Source organism: Genypterus blacodes, unplaced genomic scaffold, assembly GCF_046128005.1.
Source record: "Genypterus blacodes isolate CSIRO-AG114 ecotype Tasmania unplaced genomic scaffold, CSIRO-AGI_Gbla_v1 ptg000388l_1, whole genome shotgun sequence".
Classification (NCBI taxonomy): domain Eukaryota; kingdom Metazoa; phylum Chordata; class Actinopteri; order Ophidiiformes; family Ophidiidae; genus Genypterus; species Genypterus blacodes.
Genome location: NW_027467166.1, coordinates 4,096 through 17,500, shown reverse-complemented (window position 1 = coordinate 17,500; position 13,405 = coordinate 4,096). Strand labels below are relative to the sequence as shown.

The window sequence follows — 13,405 nt, the reverse complement described above, 5'->3', positions numbered from 1 at the left end:
AGCCGGGACATCCTGGAGACAGGTGAGAGGAGGAGAGTGAGACAGGTATGTATGTTCACTGATGAGAGTCTAAACCAAACAGATTCTCTTTTCACTTTAAACTCGCACAGGAACGTAAATAAGCAGTTTGAAGCATAAAGATGTTTTATCTGAGGGTGGAGACACAAACACATGAAGACACTTCAGAGTTTCATCCTGACATATATCAACAGATTCTTACTTTGTGCTCCTCTGCTGTTCCGCTCTGAGTTCAGACTAAAGGACGCTGGACGCCGCCATGTTGTCTCTTGTGTTGCTGCAGTTCTCAACATTGGTCGCTAGTGGGCGCTGCACACGCGCAGACTGCACAGCGGCGCTTCGCTGCTTCTCTGCTTGTTTGAATGAAAAACATGTCAGCATAAATACACGAGTATCTGTTAAATAACTGCATTTAAATGGGGTGTTAATAAGATTTGATGTATTTAGCTTTCATTTATTTTAGGATCGGGATCTTTGATATGAAAGAGTCCTAAAATATGACGAGATGTGGAAACATCATTATGTCATTGAATGAAACTCTTTGTAATTCTGCTTGTAGTTTGGGATCATAATGTCTCCTAATGTTCCCACACTGTTTGTCTCTTACAAACACACACAGTATTAGCTTCCATTTGTCTAAGAACCATAAACCTGTGACATTTCTGTCCCGAACGTTCAGTCGTTCATGACCTCACTGTTTCCTCTTCCTGGTGTTCATGTGTGACTCAGGTCAGAGTCTCTGCTGCCTCACGCACCTGTGACGCTCACACGGTGTGCTGTGGTTGTGCATCATCTTCACTTTGTGATGACCTCTGACCCTGAGGATGAGCGATGACATCACTGCTACACCACAACATCTGCTTCACAAGGATCAACCACCGTGTTCATAAACACTCAGACAGAAATATGACTTCATCTGTATTCACCTCAGCCTCCAGAACACAGAGACGGGTTTCCTCCTTCATACCTCAGTGACTCTGAGTCTTTACTACAGACTGCTGAGGAGCACTAACAGAGTGTATGGAGGTAGGAACAGCTCTCACACACACACACACACACACACACACACGCCAGGACCCGGGTCATCCTGCTGGTTTATACATTTGGTTTCCTGCCAAACCAATTGTATCTGATTTATGGGAGTGAAACTGTGCGATGCATCAAACCTGAAACATGACGCCTGAAGCCTGCACTGCTCTTTGCAGCCTGCATCAGTCAGACTGCCTCAGAGGCTTTGGTCCATCACCTGCTGGACTCAACCATGAAATCAGCTTTAGTGAGCTCACCTTCCTCTGCTGTCATCCACACATCAAACTACATCAAACGTATCTCATCGGTACGAGAATGACTTCATTGTCAGCATAAACAATCATTTGAATTATTAACAATCAGACGACCCACAGTACAAACTCCTCTTCCATCCCTGCACTGAGCTCTCTGAGATCATTTAGTGGCTCAGAGGTTTGCATTGTTGGAGATCCCAGCAGTGAATCCACAGAGAGGTGTGTGTGTGTGTGTTTGTTTTAACAGGTGCTCATCTTTCCACATCGACTCAAACTGGCTCCTATGTGTGAATGTGAGGGAGAGAAGCGTTCACACACACACACACACACACGCTTCACCAAACCAAGGCTATGAAACAAACAGAACCAGGACTCTCTGCAGCAGCACAGAAGGAGGAGAATCAGGTAGAACTTCTCCCAGGCTCCACTGATCTGCAGCAGGAACCTCTGCCTCCTGGAGAAGCTAAGCGATGCTAACTATGACCTCATCAGAACACAGGACGTCTCCTTCCTGAGGCCTTTGTTACTTCAGGTGTGTTTAGGTACCTGACCCGTCCAGATCAGGGACCAGCAGGTCTGCTCATCTTCATCATGAAAGCCTCCAGAGACCTCAGCAAATCATGGAAACCATTCAGTTTTTATTGTTAGAGACTTTTACAAAATGTGGTTTTCCCTCAAATACTTCAGAATGTTTTCACATAAGAGACTTGTGCCAAATACTTTGATTTCAGTTTCACCATTTCAGACGTTTGACACAAGCCAGCTACAAAAAAAACAAAACTAAAAAAATCTAGCAGGTCACTTTGACATGAGGAAGAGGAAGAGGAAGATGTTTGCAAATTAAAGTAACCAGGTGTTCAGGGATGTTAGCTGCTGGCTGGAATGCAAAAAGTTCATGTTTGATCAAACTGCAGCGTGCAGGTGTGTGTGTGTGTGTGTGTGTGTGTAAGAGAGAGAAGGAGCATGTAGCATGTAGCACGTAGCCTGAGGTTGGTGTGTGTGGTGACAACATTAAAGGCCTCAGCTCTGTTCCCTCCTGACCTACGACCTCTAAAACATCACAACAAAACAACAAATCCAGCAGTCAGTCACACAGTGGAGGGGGGGGGGGCTGCTCAGTAGCTTTCACATATCTGCACTTCATCAGTCACTCTTCATCACTCTTCTTCTTCAGAGCGCTGGGTTCTCATAACTCAACGCCTTTATGACTTTAGAACCGTCGTCTCATTTCTTTATGTGCTTGTTTTGATTGATCTTATCATTCATTCTGATACCAGCACCAAATCTAATCAATCAATCTCTAATCCCCTCTAATCCCAGGACATCATTCAGTCAATCAATATAAAGACTTTAACAACATTATGTACAACACAACCCAAACTATCTAAAGGAACAGAACAGAACTAAACTAGTCTGACTGTGCAGAGGTCAAAGGTCACCACGTCACTTTAACGCTCCGTTTGTCTGCCGATTCTTAACGGCAACAAGTCACATCAGGAATGAGATCAGAGATGAATGAAGCTGTGTGTGTGTGTGTGTGTGTGTGTGTGTGTGTGTGTGTGTGTGTGTGTGTGTGTGTGTGTGTGTGTGTGTGTGTGTGTGTGTGTGTGTGTGTGTGTGTGTGTGAGAGCAGCTACTCTGGTCAAAGATGGAGTAAAGTTCAAAGTCTATGTTGGAGTGTTTACTTTGTGATCAAAGTCCCAAAGTCATCTAAAGCCACTTTGCTCAGTGAAGGTGACGAAGGTGACGAAGGTGACGAAGGTGACGAAGGTGGTGTGTCTTCATCCTGGAGCTGAGTGAAGGTGAAGCCTGGAGCTCCTCTGGTCTCCTCCTCACTCTGCTCTTGATGCTTCTTCTTCTTCTTCTCCTCCTCTCACCTGCTGAGCTCTGAGGCGTGTGCCAGTTTAACCCTTTACATTAGGCCTATAAGTTAAAAGTGTAACATAACAGATCATATTGTTTCTTTCAGGTGTCCTATGTACATTAAAGTGAAGAACAGTAAAGGCACACATGAACATGTCATTGTTTCAAAGATATAAATAGAAGAAGAAGGAGGAGGAGTTTGCTCTCCTGTGCTTTCATCCACACTTCCTCTCTCTCATGTGCCTCCATTGTTCCACAGTGATGAGAACGTCCAGGTGACCTGGGCCCAGGTTTGGTTTCCATGGTGACCTGGCAGCAGCAGCCGGGTCACAGAGGTCACGGAGGTCAGATGCTGTCTACGAAGCTTCCAGGGAACAGGCCGGTCCTGCCGTTCCTCTGCAGCGTGCCTTTGAACCAGCCGTCCTCCCTCTTCCTGTGGACGAACACCACGTCTCCCTCCTTCAGCTCCAGCTCCGCCTCACTCTGGGGAGGGTAGGACACCACCACCCTGTACCTGAGGAGGAACCACACAGGGAGTAAGAACACTGAGGTCCTGACTGAGCCTTACAGACTGAGCCTGAACAGGCCCGTACCTCTCACAGATGATGGGCCGGGCGTCGTGCTGCTGAGACAGGAGAGAGGAGCAGGCCTGTCGAGGAGGAGGAGCGATGGGAGCGCAGCCGTCCAGAGGAGCGCTCTTACGGTGGGAGGAGTCTGGGCCTGAGGAGGAGGAGGAGGAGGAAGGCTCAGTGGCAGAGGGAGGGGAGGAGTCCGGCCCCACTGCACCCTGCAGCAGCTCCACAGCAGCAGCAGCCTGCTCCGTCTCCAGGGTGGGAGAGGACGGAGGAGAAGGACGACTCCTCTTCTTGTTGGAGGACAAAAGCTTCAGAAGACTTTTCTTCTCTCTCTGCAGAAGAAAGAAAGAAGAGCAACACGAGTCAGAGTGAGGAGAAGACTCACACACACACACACACACACACACACACACACACACACACACACACACACACACACACACACACACACACACAACTCTGCTTTAATGTGCAGCTCTGAGAGAGAGAGACAGACAGACATGAGGGAGAGAGAGAGACAGACAGGAGGGAGAGAAGGAGACAGACAGACATGAGGGAGAGAGAGAGACAGACAGACATGAGGGAGAGAGAGAGACAGACAGACATGAGGGAGAGAGAGACAGACAGACATGAGGGAGAGAGAGGGAGACAGACAGACATGAGGGAGAGAGAGGGAGACAGACAGACATGATGGAGAGAGAGAGACAGACAGACATGAGGGAGAGAGAGAGACAGACAGACATGAGGGAGAGAGACAGACAGACATGAGGGAGAGAGAGGGAGACAGACAGACATTATGGAGAGAGAGAGACAGACAGACATGAGAGAGACAGACAGCAGACAGAGGAAGGAAAGAAGCTGCAACACTTCAACAAACCTTCACATCCTTGTCCAGTCTGCAGGTCAGAGCCGCATTAGCAGAGGCTGAGCTTAGAGCCGAGGCGTTGCCGGGGTTTAGAGGCGTCGGCCTCAGAGCCTCATAGTCCAAGGACGCAGCGCTGACGTTGGGCGGGGTCAGGGAGGCGGCGGCGCAGCCCATGGCGACGCCGGCCCGTCCGCCCCCCTGCACAGGGCCGCAGGGCGGAGGGCAGGAGGTCAGGTGGGGCAGGTAGGCCACAGGGGGCGCCGACAGGGCCGGAGGCACTGAGGAGGAGGAGGAGGAGGAGGAGGGGCGGTCCTGGCTGTGGCACGCAGCTGGAAGAGACATGCACACATTAGAACCATGCACATCTGTCTACACATCTGTCTACACATCTGTCTGTCCCTCTGCTGATCATCAGAGTCTTCACCTGTCCTCACGGCGTTGCGAGCTTGGTTGACGGTCATCTGCGAGCTGACATGCACGCTCACTTTGGGTTGCTGACCCGTGGCTGTCTGAGCTGCCGTTACCACGGGGACAAGCGTGGAGCTGACAAGCGCGGGGCCGGAGCTTACGGTGACGGCTTTGTTTACTTCAGGCCCCGGCAACAAGGAAGGGGAGGGGCTAGAGACCGTGACCCCTCTGCCAGCCTGAGTGCTCAGACTCAGGGACAATTTGGGCTGAGTGACCCCCGACAACGTCCTACAGGAGAGGAGGGGGAGAGGAGAGGAGAGGAGGACAAGAGGAGAGGAGAGGAGAGGAGGACAAGAGGAGAGGACGAGAGGAAGACAGGAGGACATTTATAAAGTTTGAAATGAGACATAAATGAGATTTTTTAAACCTTTTTAAATTCAAAGCTGTTTTATTCTTCAAATAAAAACAAGAAATCAAGAAAATAAATCAGATTTGTTCCATTTGACTGCAGAGAACTCAGAATGTGTGTGTGTGTGTGTGTGTGTGTGTGTGTGTGCTGACCCACCTGCTGATTGGACTCATGTAGTTCCCAGGAAAGACTCCGATCTTCCCGGTGTGCATGGAGGTTCCTTTGAACCAGCCGTCCTGGCAGCGCTCCAGCACCAGGAACATCTCGCCCTTCCTCAGCTCCAGCTCGTCCTCCTTACGGGGCGTGTAGGGGAACATGGCCACATAGCTGCAACAACACACAGCTGTTAGTTTGAAAACTGGGACACTTGTTCTGTGCTTCACATCCATCCTCCTCCTCCTCCTCGTCTCCATGGAGACCTGCTCCCCCTGTCACCCAGAGAGGAGCAGCAGGAGAGGAAGACAGCTGATAGGACACTGAGATGAGATCAGGCTCAGGTTCAGAGAGTAGAGGGGGTGAGGAGGTCAGGGAGCAGGATGGGACTGAGACTGTCACTCACACACACACACTGAGTGACAGCTGGGTGACTCATGGAGACAAAGAGTCATGTTTCCATTCAGAGTCAGAGTTGTACGTTTCTCCCATATAAGATTATTATTATTATTATTATTAGATTGAACTCTTTTGCCTGAAGGGAACACACACCTGACCCAGACCCTGATCCTCCAGTGACTGATCTTCACTCTCCTCCTCACCTCCTCTGGCTCCTCTGGGGGCGGAGCTAGCTGGCTGCACCACACTGCAGTGTGATCTTACTGAGTGCATATTTGGTGTTGGAGTGTTTTTATAACTCACACTGTGGGTCTTTGTCTCCCGCTCTGGTCGCCTGTGCTGGGGGAGAGTCTCTGTCCGGCAGCCAGGGAGTAAGCTCCTCCCCCTACAGAGGGCTGAGGGGGCGGCGGTGGGGGGGGCGGGAGTGAGTCCTGGAGGGGCACAGGCAAAACAAAAAGACCATCAGCTGTTAGACAGTTAGAGTCTCACTCTCTGACAGAGTGAGGCAGCAGAGAGTAAACAGGAAGCTGTGTGTCACAAGTGGAGAAACCGGTTTGTTTATGCCTAACAAAGAGAAGAAGAGGGGAGATCATCTGTCCTGGGGTTTATTCCTTCCTGTCTCCACACCACAGGGGAGTCTGGTCTGGCACACAGCTCCTCCTTCCCCCTATAGCTGAGAAACCTCCGCTTGTTTACTTTGAGCCATGAGAGCACAGAGCTGAATGTTTAACTGGGACCATATGAAGAAAACAACATGTTTAAATCAGGCAGCATCAGGCAGCTTCTCTCATGTCTAAACACTCAGAGGCACACAAGCTCATTCTGCATCGCTGCATGCAAGTATGTTCTTCTTTGGTTCTTGTATGTTGTGATGATGAAGACGTCTCTGGATACACAGAACAGAACAACATAACAAACATCCAGGCACAGCCGCCGTGTGTGTGTGTGTGTGTGTGTGTGTGTGTGTGTGTGTGTGTGTGTGTGTGTGTGTGTGCCAGAGCATCTGTACAGAAACATCATGCAGGGTTCCCAAATGAAGCAGAGCTCAACCTTTTGTGTTCACATTCCTGTTCATTCAGAGACTCCACATGCCTGCGCTCACACCAGACAGGACAGGAAGTGGCCTCGCTGCTTCCTACAGGATCAAGAGACTGCTTGGCCTTTAAGAGTTCTGATATTTCTGCAGAAAACAACATCAGTCAGTTTGTAAACTAAATGTATTGATTAGTGATGGAACTGCAGCATGTCTGATGGTTGAACTTATCATCACTGTCACATGTCTCTGATGTCTCTGATGTCCTTGTTCAGAGGAGTGTCCACAGTGAGAAGGTTCTTCTAGAGGTCAGGGAAGGTGCCACAGTCTTCAGATACCAACATGTCTCATTGTTCTTTGTTGTGTGTTGAAGCTTTTGGATCAGGAGTGTGTGTGGTCAGCTCTCCTCTTGGCTGTGGCAGGTCATTGTAGTTGGAACAGTCTACCTCTGATTTGGGACAGTTTTTCCTCCATGATCCACGTCTTCATCCCCTCCAGTGCGTCTCTGCACATAGGTCTCTTTATGGACTAGGTCATCTGTGATCTGGTCCCAGAGAGCTGAAGAGAGGTCCTTGGGATGTGAGGAGGATGATAGCAAAGGTTTACCTGACTGAAGCAGAGGATGCACAGCTGGACACCTGTCTCTGTCTCTAAGAAGGTCTTGTACTTATTGCAGTTGTACATCTTAAGGCCCCTGATGTGAGCCAGAAGAAGTTTCAAACTGACTCCGTGTCCCTGGACCACTGACAGGTTGCACATCATTCCGATCTTCTTGGGAATCACTTCTTCTTCTGGCTGCCTCAGTGTTTTTCCACTTCTGCTCATTTCAGGTGTAGTGCTCTGGAGTCTCAGTGTAAAGATCTACGGCCTCTCTGAAGACAAGAGCCTACTGGCCAGTGAGGAAGGTGAGCATCAAACCTGCCTGCAGTGAAGAAGCTGGATATCTCATCTCTGTCTTCAATGGTGACCCTGCTGATGTCTCCTCCCTTGTCTAACCCTAACCCTAACATACTGGGTCTGTAGAGGTGCTGGACGGTGTGGATCCAGCCAACATATCCAACATGGATGAGGCACTTGTACTTAAGGACCCACAACCCACCTGCTGTCACCGTCACCTGAGCTCAGGGGAGCTTGAACAGGTCTGGGTCAGCTGTGTCCCTAATTATCTGATCAATGCCAGAACAAAGTCTCATGTAGGAGCAGCAGGATGTGCTGTGTGTCTTCATCTATCACAGCCTTCACGTGTCTTCATGTGTCATTAAGGGGGACACCAGCGGGGTTCACTTCCTGTCTGCCACTACATGAAACCACTCCTATACTTAATTCATGTACAGGAAATAAGAAGCAGCCAATGCAAATGTTTGACCCCTGAACTCATGGTTTAGGTTAGTAAGTTTGGAGGCGCACACACACACACACACACACACACACACACACACAGATATATAACCTAAGTAATAATCCTGTGAGATAAGAAGAATGGTTCTATGTAACTCCTCCTCCTCCTCCTCCTCCTCTCTGAAGTGAGCCCACATGGTAAAGAAGTGATTTGATGGAGGCAGGAAGCATGAGAGTAAGGACATGAATGATGTCACTAAGATGAAGCACGTTAGTACAACAGAGCTTTAACTCCAACAGAGCATTTTAAAGCTAAAGTAGAAATGTAGAAATGTTCTCCCCCAACGCCTCTGTTTGATTGATCATTAACAAATTAATTGATCATTTAATTTAATTTTCCAATTTTCTTTGTTGTGAACTTTGGTTGTGTAACCCTTGGGCGGGGCGTCAGGACTTCCTGTCCCTCTACAGCTCCATCACAGAGCAGCAGTGTGTATGTGCTCCTTCTCTTCTACGTACCACAGGGATGGATGTATAGCTGGAGTCTGATGGAAATGTGAAGACCGTCGCTGTAGTAACAGGACTACTTGGGGGCGGAGTCACGATGAGTCCACTCGTGCAAATATGGACCTGTCAGAGACGAGCAGAATAATGTGAGGTTAGTGTGTTATGATATGATGTCATGCTTCACTCAACACTTCAGTTTACATGGACAGAACCAGGAGAGTGAGCGGGCCTTCTGATTGGCTCACTGAAATCAGGTGAGTGCTCAGTGGGACATTTCATTGGGCTTTCCTGAGGAGGAGACAGAGCAGCCCAGTGGACCATGTGAGTCATTATGGTGTCCTGGTAACAAGGACACACACACACACACACACACACACACACACACACACACACACACACTATCTCCCTGTAGCCTCTGGCCTCTCTACATGCATGAATGCTCCAGACAGGAACAAACTCTTCAGCCAGAAAGCAGTAGAAGTTGGGATCCAGTCTTCACTGCTTCCTTACATAATGTGGAGTTGTTGACCTGAAGAGAGGAACCTGTGTAGATCCTAGATCCTAGATCCAGCTGCAGCTCACAGGGAGGAAGCAGAAACAACAGGGACGCTCTTTCATCTCTCCTTCCTTGTGTAGTACAGTGCTGCGGCCCCAGGCTACCAGAGCTCACCTGTGTGTGTTTGTTCAGTAGAGTAGAAGTGAAGAGGGGAGAGAGGAACAGAGGGGCTGTGCTGTGTGTTCTCTACTAGACACAGTGATCTGTTCATCAAACACACTGATATCCAAGGAGCCTTCATCTCAGGCCACTGGAGCTGCTGCTAAAGGCTCGAAGACGTTTCACCTCACTCCTGCAGTGAGCCAGGGCCCGAGCCTGGGAGAGGAGGGCCAGGAGAGCAGGAGCACAGGTCACCACTCTGTTCACTCCACTGAGCTCAGCACACAGCTCACCTGCCCCACACCACACACACTGCCTAACAGACAGCTGAACCCATCGGGGGGGGGGGGGGGGGTGAGAGAGAGAGAGAGAGAGAGAGAGGAGCTCCTGCACTCTCATCCACTGTGAGGCCGAACTGCAGACAAATCAAGAGTGAGTGAGACTTATGAGCAGACAGACGGGCTTCCCTCAGGAGACTTCTGAGAGTTTGGGCAGAAGTCCTTGGATTGTAAAACCCCGTGTTTGATCAGCTGTCCTTGTGGCCGGCCTCAGATGAGACCGCAGGTAAAGAGGTCGGATGTGGCGGTCTGGGGTCGGCGTGGTTACATGTGGTCGGCAATTGTGAGATCTGTTGGACGAACTTCAAAATTCTCCGAAACGAGGCTGGAGGGGCTTATGTCAGAGAAATGACCTCCCATCGCCCTGGCAACAGCACTACAGGACATTCCTGCAGTCTGCATGCCAACTGAGCCAACTGTTAACCCCTGAGGCCTCTGTGGCAGGAAGCTCAGCGTTTAGAGCGGCTTCTTACTCGCCACATCACCTGAGGATGGATCAAGGCTTTGAATCTACATCTGGATACGACACATCTGTGCTTCTCTGCTTGTTCAGATGATCCATGTGCACAAACACACACATCTGAGGTAAAGACTCTGAGTCTTTACTACAGACTGCTGAGGAGCACTTACAGAGTGTATGGAGGTAGGAACAGCTCACACACACACACACACACACACACACACTCTTTTCTTTTATCGGCTCTCTCTGTGGGTGGAAGTCTAGACAATGACAGCTTGACAGCTTGAGACCTTGAGACCTTGAGACATTGAGACATTGAGACATTGTCAGCTCAGCAGCTTCTCCTTCCTGTCTCTCTGGGACAGGACAGACGGTCTGATCGTCCACTTCCAGCATTAAAGCCTTCAGCAGCTGGCATCCACACAGCAACCATGAGCTGCAGTGGAAACCTTGGGGGGCTCAGCTGGAGATGTTTGAGAGGAGAGGTGGAGTCACGCATCCACGGGTTCAAATGCATGGATGAGCCAGGGACTGTTTCGTTGAGGAAGAGGGACGAGGACTGGGAAACAAACCTCCAATGACAAAGGGTTAAAGTGGAACACGTCACTGCTCTGTACCCTTCAATCTTCTTCTTTAATAAGCAACACAGACTGATGACACATAAACAACACAATTATGTCAGGGATCATTTCCTAATCAATGATGGCTTCTATGTTCACACTGCATGTTGACACAAACACTGTTCAGTCAATGAGGATGTAATGATGCTAACACCTAGACGACCTGGAGAGGCAGCAGCTGCTCTCTTACCTGTGAGGGGGCGCTGCAGGAGAGACCCCCGCTCATCTCCCCGATGCGGGCGGCTGCAGTGGGATTGCTGGAGCTGATGAGGACCGGTCCACTGATCTCCATGGAGTGGCGTTGTGGAGGAGGAGCTAGTGCGGGCTTGTGGGACATGGTGAGAGAGGTGAAGGAATGTCGCTTCTTGCTGTTCTTCTTCTCCCCGGGCCGCTGGGCTCCGTTGCTCTGGGGCCCTGAGGAGGAGGCCCCCCCCTCAGAGGAGTCTCCACTGGAGTCTGAGGGCTTGTCCAACTCTATCAGCTGACGGGCCGCTGAGTTAAACTAAGACAGAGAGGAGGAAGGAATGAGTCAGGGTCAACGGAGAGAGCAGGAAGGTGGAAGGAAAACATGGAGGACAGGCGTGATGGTGCTGTGCTCAGATAGACTGAGAGCTGGTTGACCTCATAATAACACAACACACTGTCACTGCTTTTGAGTGTGTTGAGCTTTATGTAAAGGTCAAGGTTGACTTCATTCTGTCTGTCTGTCTGTCCAGAGAGACCAAATCTTCAAAAACACGTTAGAAAGTCTTCAGTCAAGTGAAGTTAAACTCAAAGGATCTCTGCCCTGCTAATAGAACAGAGACTGGATTGGGTCAAATCACACACACACACACACACACACACACACGCACACACACACACACACACACACACACACACACACACACAATGAACTGAGCTACATCACAGTTTGTTTACCTCAACATATGAGATGGGAAAAATTCCAATTTTGTCTGCCAGCATTCCCTCAGCCCAGTTCTCATCCACTCTGCGGATCACCGTCAGGACGTCATCCTGGAGTCAGGACAGAGGGAAGAGCATTAGATTGTTCCCTGCTTTACTTCTCTTTCCTCTGCAGGAGAGTGAATGTTTACAGCACAGCAGGGCAGGGATGACAGCTTGTGTGTAACTACAGAGTGTAGCAGTACTAAGGTCTCACTTTGGAGAAGGGCAGACAGTCCTTGTCTGCCTCCTTGTCTTTAAGCTCAAAGTCATAGAGCGCTTTACACTGAGGTGGGGGCTGTGGGAGGGGCTTGATGATCTGGACAAAGTTGGTGGGGAAGAAGCCGTGGACTCCTCCCATCTCCCCGTGGAACCAGTTCTCATCCACTTGGCGACGCAGGATGATGACATCACCCTTGCTGAACTTGAGGTCTCCTGACTCCTTGCCATCGTAGTTGTAGAGAGCTTTAGCACACGGGAGCTGGGGTCCACCCTGCAACATGAGAGGGTTAATACACACTACAACACACACCAACACAAGCATAGAAGACACAAGTCACTATTCTGTCTATTTATCATCAGGAAACCATGGAAACCAAAGCAAACAGTGTGTTTGTGCCCTGAGACATAGAGGTTCATGTTGTGTCTTCACTGATAGAGTGATGAGCCACACACACACACACACACACACACACACACACACACACACACACACACACACACACACACACACACACACACACACACACACACACACACACACACACTCACACTCACACTCACACATCCAGGGATCTGTCTCTCTGTCTCTTCATCTGGCAGAGGAAGGTTTTCTATCTGAAAGGTCTATTCAGGGAGTGACGACCCGGGGAGAGACAGACGGAGAGAAGGGGGAGTAGCAGGATAGAGAAGCGTCAATGTTCTCCATTCAGGGTGTGTGTGTGTGTGTGTGTGTGTCCATGAGGAGGGCTGGGGTCCAGACCCACCCCCTGATATACATCCTCTCTGTGATCAGAATCACAACCAAGTGACTGAAGCTAAACTCTTTCAGTCAAACCCCACAGCAGACAAAACACAGAGTTCTAAGAATAAAGACTGGAACTCAGGCAGAGGCTGTGTGTGTCAGAGAGCCACCCAGAGAGCGAGGGGTTAAACCAGAGTTTGGAGCAGCCTCTGCAGTCTTGTTAAAGTCTAATGAAGCGTTTAAAAGGCTCAGAGTGAGCCATGATGGTGAGCCAGGGTGACATTACCCTGCTGCAGACTCACACACACACACACACACACACACAGCCAGCAGCTCAGAGCCAATCGCTCTCTGGCTCTGGGGGGGGGGGGGGGGGGGGGGGGGGGGGGTTCAGCATACTGCAGGAGAACTTGGCCTCCTTTCAGGGGAGCTGGGTCCTGAGCCCATGCAGGTCTGACAGGGAGTTATGTGATGGTGAAAGAGCCACACACACACACACACACACACCAACCCACCCTGATGTGAGGTGTGTGTCTGTGCCTGGTTGAGCTCTGGGCTCAGAGTCCACAGTA

The 13,405-nt window shown here is 49.9% G+C and overlaps 2 protein-coding genes across 2 annotated transcripts in view; both read right to left on the bottom strand.

Moving 5' to 3' along the window:
- Positions 1 to 303, bottom strand: part of cbr4 (carbonyl reductase 4) — a 3,608-nt gene extending 3,305 nt beyond the window's left edge. Inside the window, exons 1-2 of the mRNA XM_076138623.1 lie at positions 221 to 303; positions 1 to 12 (exon numbers count right to left, since the gene is read on the bottom strand). The exon at positions 1 to 12 is cut by the window's left edge and continues 134 nt beyond it. Coding sequence (XP_075994738.1) covers positions 1 to 11 — 11 coding nt within the window. The 5' untranslated portion in view covers position 12; positions 221 to 303. The remainder of the gene's footprint in view (positions 13 to 220) is intronic.
- Positions 304 to 1,919: 1,616 nt separating this feature from the next.
- sh3rf1 (SH3 domain containing ring finger 1) lies at positions 1,920 to 12,388 on the bottom strand (the record flags this gene model as incomplete). Its single annotated transcript, XM_076138624.1, has 10 exons — positions 1,920 to 3,678; positions 3,758 to 4,071; positions 4,617 to 4,933; positions 5,029 to 5,300; positions 5,578 to 5,748; positions 6,277 to 6,404; positions 8,864 to 8,974; positions 11,115 to 11,426; positions 11,846 to 11,941; positions 12,087 to 12,388. Coding segments are annotated over 10 exons (2,192 nt in total), but the record flags the coding sequence as incomplete, so codon positions are not given.
- Positions 12,389 to 13,405: the final 1,017 nt, after the last annotated feature.